Below are 5,058 nucleotides of genomic sequence, written 5' to 3' on the forward strand. Positions count from 1 at the left end.
ATTTATAATAAATAGAATCCGTCGATCTTGAAAATTTCTCATCTTCCATTCAAAATCAGCCCAATTTCTTCAAAATATAGGGTTTTTGAAATGATAAGAGGTAGAAATGTAGGGAGATTGTGTCAGAATTGAGGTAGATTTATGATTTTGAGCGGAATGATTTCAAAACCAAGGATGATTATTAGTCGGCGAGGAGATATATTTTGAAGTTTCTTTCATTTAGACAATACTGTGGATTTAAAATAATGAAAATGCCGGTTTTTAATTAATAATGCGGTTATATAGGGGATCATGTGGGGCCACCATAATCTAATTTTCTTAAATTAGTTTTAGGTATGAGCCTTAAAATGAGGCATATCAATGCTCGAAAACGTAAATTTACATCAATATAAAAGTATATCACGATTATAAAAGAAAAGAAACAGAAACTTCAATTCTCCATTCAAATCGCAAAAAAAGAAGAAGAAGAAGAAGAAGAAGAAGAAGAAGAAAAGTGTACATGTGGGCCCCATATTGATGCATGTGTTTTATCCATGTCGTCCATCTATGTACAACCGACCTTGTGAATTTGGTTCATTGATTACAATTCCGTGGTCACCAAATGTGGTTTTACTTAATCCGGAATATTACTTTGCATTTAATAGCACAGACCAAATAATTAAACACTAGAGAAAGATTAATTTACTCCATAAAAAGCTTTTAATAGAACAATCACCATGGTTTACTAGAGTTTGGTCCACCTGATAATTGAATCTTTTTCATTTTTTTGCATCATCCCTAAAATGATCTAAAAAACAAATGGCCGTTGTGGATACAAAATTCCCAATTCCATGGAATGTACGCACCGTTTTGCGTGGACCACACCATGATGTATGTGTTATATCGACATCGTCCATCCATTTATGAGATCATTTTGGGCCACACCATTGCCACTGGTGGGGATTGAATGTTCACCATTGAAAAATTCTTGAGGCCCATGAATTTTTTTGATCAATCATATATTTATTTTTTTCTTTATCCAGGTTTGTGTGAACTCTTATCAAGAGGTTGGATGACAAATAAATGTCAAAATGGGCCATACAAAGGTTTCAATGGTGGAAATCATTTTCGTCAAATCTTTCTATCACGTGTTTCACTTGAGTTTTGTATCTCTAACATTTTCATACTCATGATTTAAAATATTATCATCAAATGTATGGGTGTTGTGAGCCTACAAAACTTAGTGACGTCAACACACTATGGCTTTCGGCACAGATTAGATGAGATGCCCTATCACAATCTTCACTATCACATTTTAGTTAAGGGTACACCGTTCCATATATTGTGTCACTTGAATGCTGGACGTGCACATTTTCAGATAACATAGGTAAAATTATATGGAAAAATTTGTGTACAAATAAAATTTCTCTTACACATCATGATTGCCCCACTATATATCACCGCAATATCTCTACTCTAATCTTACACTTTACCAACGATCTTAATCATTATGGGGTGATTCCGCCCATAATTCAGGTGGGGTCACATTCATGAGGCTTGGGAAAAATCTGACTCGTCCATCAATTTTCAGATCTCATTTTATGGCTTGGTCCAAAAATCTAGAGTGATCCAATGCACATATGGTTCCCACCCCCAAAAGAAAAAAATCCAGACGGTGACCTTTAGAGGATTTTTTAGTGTGCTAATTTATCCTTAGATCAGAATTATCTTTTGTTTTTCTTGTTGAAATGTCTTCATGAAACTTTTACACGGATTTGATTTCTTTCAAATATCAATGTAAATGACACCATCACTACAAATATCTCCAATCTAATTTTGACACCACTAGTGAAACATTACGATTGGTCATTAAATGCCACCATTAATAACTTACTAGTGTTACCTCTTGGTTTCAAATTTGATTGGGTGCGGGCAATTGAATGACCTACTCAGATCAAACCATACAATTAAAACCCCAATCACAAAGAAAATTAGATACATTGAAATTGATTGTATGTGACTGAGATTAAATAAGACCGATTGATTGTTCAACCACTTGCATAGCGTTGTTAAAAATAATTAAACAATTATCGGATGGTGGGATTCGTCCTCTAAATATTGTGCCTTTCATATGAAAAGACTTTTCAATACAAATAAAACAAAAAAGGAAATTCTTATAGTCGGCTGTTAAGAATGACTGCATGTCACCTTTAAACGAATAATTTGCTTAATATTCGAATCAAGTCCAACATCTAAGCAACCCTTGGGAACGAATGCATAGTGCCTTTGAACGAAAAACTTACTTAATATTCGAATTGAATCTAACGTGTAAGTGGTCGTTAAGAATAAATATAGAGCGCCTTTGAACAAAGAACTTGTTTGATATTCGAACCGAATACAACATGTGAGCATAGGCCTATATTACAATTAAAGCTAACTACTACTTGATTACTATTATCGATTACATTAAGAAATGTAAACAATTAATAATGTTAAAAAGCACAAATTAATTAAAATATAATTTTAATTTGATTTAATTGGAATAAGCTTCTTTTTTCTACTTAATTCTCTTACTATTTATAGAATGTTTGCTGTGTTCTAACAATTATGCTAACCGTTTTAGCACTATTAACCCTTCAGGATGTCTAAACTTCTCAGTGTCTTGATAATCGTTTGAAGCTTTCTTATCGACTCAATCACATTCCACTGAGACACTTTTATTTAGTGGATAATGTGACACTCAGCCACTCTTACTTGGTGGATAATGTAACACTGCTAAGTTGTTTCATCACAAAATCCTCTCCATGTATTTTTGGAGATTTAGAATACACCTCCATGTATTTTTAGAGATTCCGAATACACCACACACCACGCAATTCTTGTAGAATCACAAGTATCCTTCGATTGACTCCATGTATTACCACAAAATCCTCTCCAAATATTTCAAGGTATTGATGGAGATATTTTGGTTTTTACTTACCATAAGCTTTACATCATCTGAAAATAAAAGAAGGGAATGAGATAAGAATCTCTCAATAGCTTTGTCCGTGAATTTGGATTTTTGCGCTCTCCCTTGATAATATCTGTATAGAGTTGTTGTAACCTTATGATTTTTTTTAAAAATATTTTTAATTTGTTTTAGTAATTTTTCCAGTGTTTACACAATTCGATGGTATGAATTTATGGAAAATGTTAAGTTCGACCACCTATTTTCAAGTGCCGCATGAACTTGATGCCGAAGGAAATCCGCATCCCTCTAACTGGCCGAAGGGAGCAGGAGAATCTGTTTGTAAAGAACTTGCTGAAAAGGAAAACTTGCCGAACCAGAAATTCACATTTCAGCCAACGCTTACCTGTATATTAAATCCAGTCCTGTAAATGGTGAGCCACATCATGCTGATAGTATAAAGCTCTAATCCATTTAATCTATTCATCTCTTTTTCAATATTTTAAATTAGGGGATTGATAGTTGTAGAAACGAGTTACCTCTCCTGTCCCACACAATTAGTAAATATGATTTACTTATACCCAAACAATGAATAGATATGTTTTACTTTCACAGAATGAGTAAATATGTTTTACTTTATACTCACACAATGAGTTGATATGTTTTTACTTTCACAATGTGGATAACCATTTTTAACATAAAATGTGATATTTTTATGGATAGTATATAATATTTTCATGACATGTTTGAAAGAATTAATGGTTGAATGTTAAAGTTCACGTACAGCTGCAGCATGTGAACACCTGTCCTCTCTCCTCTCTCTGCTGTCATAAGAAAGAGCCGGCGTTTTAAATTTTGGAAGGAGGAAATTTTTTTATTTAAATTTAAACTTCTTAAGGATTAACGAGCCAGGCCGGGATAGCAGGCTTTGGTGAGCTATGTCTAAGCCTGGCTTGCTTTTAAAACAGGCTGGAGCTTTAAGCCCGAACACGACCACGGGCCAGATACTTCAGGAGAGCCCGGACCAACGAGGAGCAGAACCCGAAGGCCTGTCGGGTCAGCCCGAGCAATTCACAGCCCTGAGCATCCTGCTAATCTTCTAATATGGTACATTGGATATTTACACATACGTACTAGTACCCACCATCGATTCATGGCCCACTAGAGTGGTCATCACGTTCCTTGAGATCCTGAAAGACACGTGCGCTCTCATCGAAGAGGTGGGCCCTTCGATCATAATCCATCGCATCCCGGCCCACATCTTCACCTGCGATTGCCTCTTCCTCCAAGTGCTCCAGCTCCTCAGCCAACCCCAATTCGCCCCCATCATCCCCTTCTGGTGCCAAGATCCGACGGTCTAGGTCCGATTCCTGCTTCTGATCGGGCTCATTGAGCTCATCAGACGCCATGACTCGGGCTTCTGGATTCACTACTGGGGCCCACCTACTCGACCATCCAAAATGCAGCGAAACACAATGGTCTGCATCCAATTCTTGCTCCTGATCTGGCGAAATCCAACGGTCTGCATCCAATACTTGCTCCTGATCTGGCGAAATCCAACGGTCTGCATCCAATACTTGCTCCTGATCTGGCTTTTCCAATGTCATCGCATAGGCACCGGGCTTCGGTGGTGGGGTCCACCAATCTGGCCACCTGAATTGTGGCGGAATCCAATCATGTAGATCCAATTCCGGCTCACGAGATCCCATGATCCGGGCAACCGGCTTCGGTAGCGAGCCACACTGGATCTGACCGTTTTTGAGTATGATGGTAGTTGTTTTCAGGTGATTTTTGTGGGTAATGGATGGCCTGAAAACCATTATAGGCTTTACAAGTAAGAAGATTGGGTGGATTTGATGGCCTAAGGATTCCATCCTATCTTTCCAGAATTACTTAAATATTGTACACACACGTATGTGTGTCTATCTATATAGAGAGAGGGAGAAGGGTGGACAGAGGTGGCAAAATGTGGCTGCACGTGTCTTACCCAAATGACACGTGTCATCTGCTTAGGACACGTTGTCTATGATGACATCCCCGCATTGGACCGGAGTGGTTGTGGGCATGGGAAACAGATTGGCTACTCCCCGGTGGCTAGTGGTCGGTGCTCTGTGGGCCCCACAATGATATAT

The 5,058-nt window shown here is 37.7% G+C and overlaps 1 protein-coding gene across 1 annotated transcript; it reads right to left on the reverse strand.

The window, feature by feature from the left end:
- Positions 1-3,772: 3,772 nt before the first annotated feature.
- LOC131253621 (uncharacterized) lies at positions 3,773-4,848 on the reverse strand. Its single transcript, XM_058254691.1, has one exon. It carries the CDS (start codon positions 4,798-4,800, stop codon positions 4,078-4,080), a length of 723 nt encoding a protein of 240 aa, XP_058110674.1. The 5' UTR covers positions 4,801-4,848; the 3' UTR covers positions 3,773-4,077.
- Between the last annotated feature and the right edge of the window lie 210 nt (positions 4,849-5,058).

The sequence above is a fragment of the Magnolia sinica genome, chromosome 8 (genome assembly GCF_029962835.1).
Source record: "Magnolia sinica isolate HGM2019 chromosome 8, MsV1, whole genome shotgun sequence".
Lineage (NCBI taxonomy): Eukaryota > Viridiplantae > Streptophyta > Magnoliopsida > Magnoliales > Magnoliaceae > Magnolia > Magnolia sinica.

Coding starts and splice junctions, on each gene's coding strand:
- LOC131253621 (XM_058254691.1), bottom strand. CDS start 4,800: ATGGAATCCTTAGGCCATCAAATCCACCCAATCTTCTTACTTGTAAAG.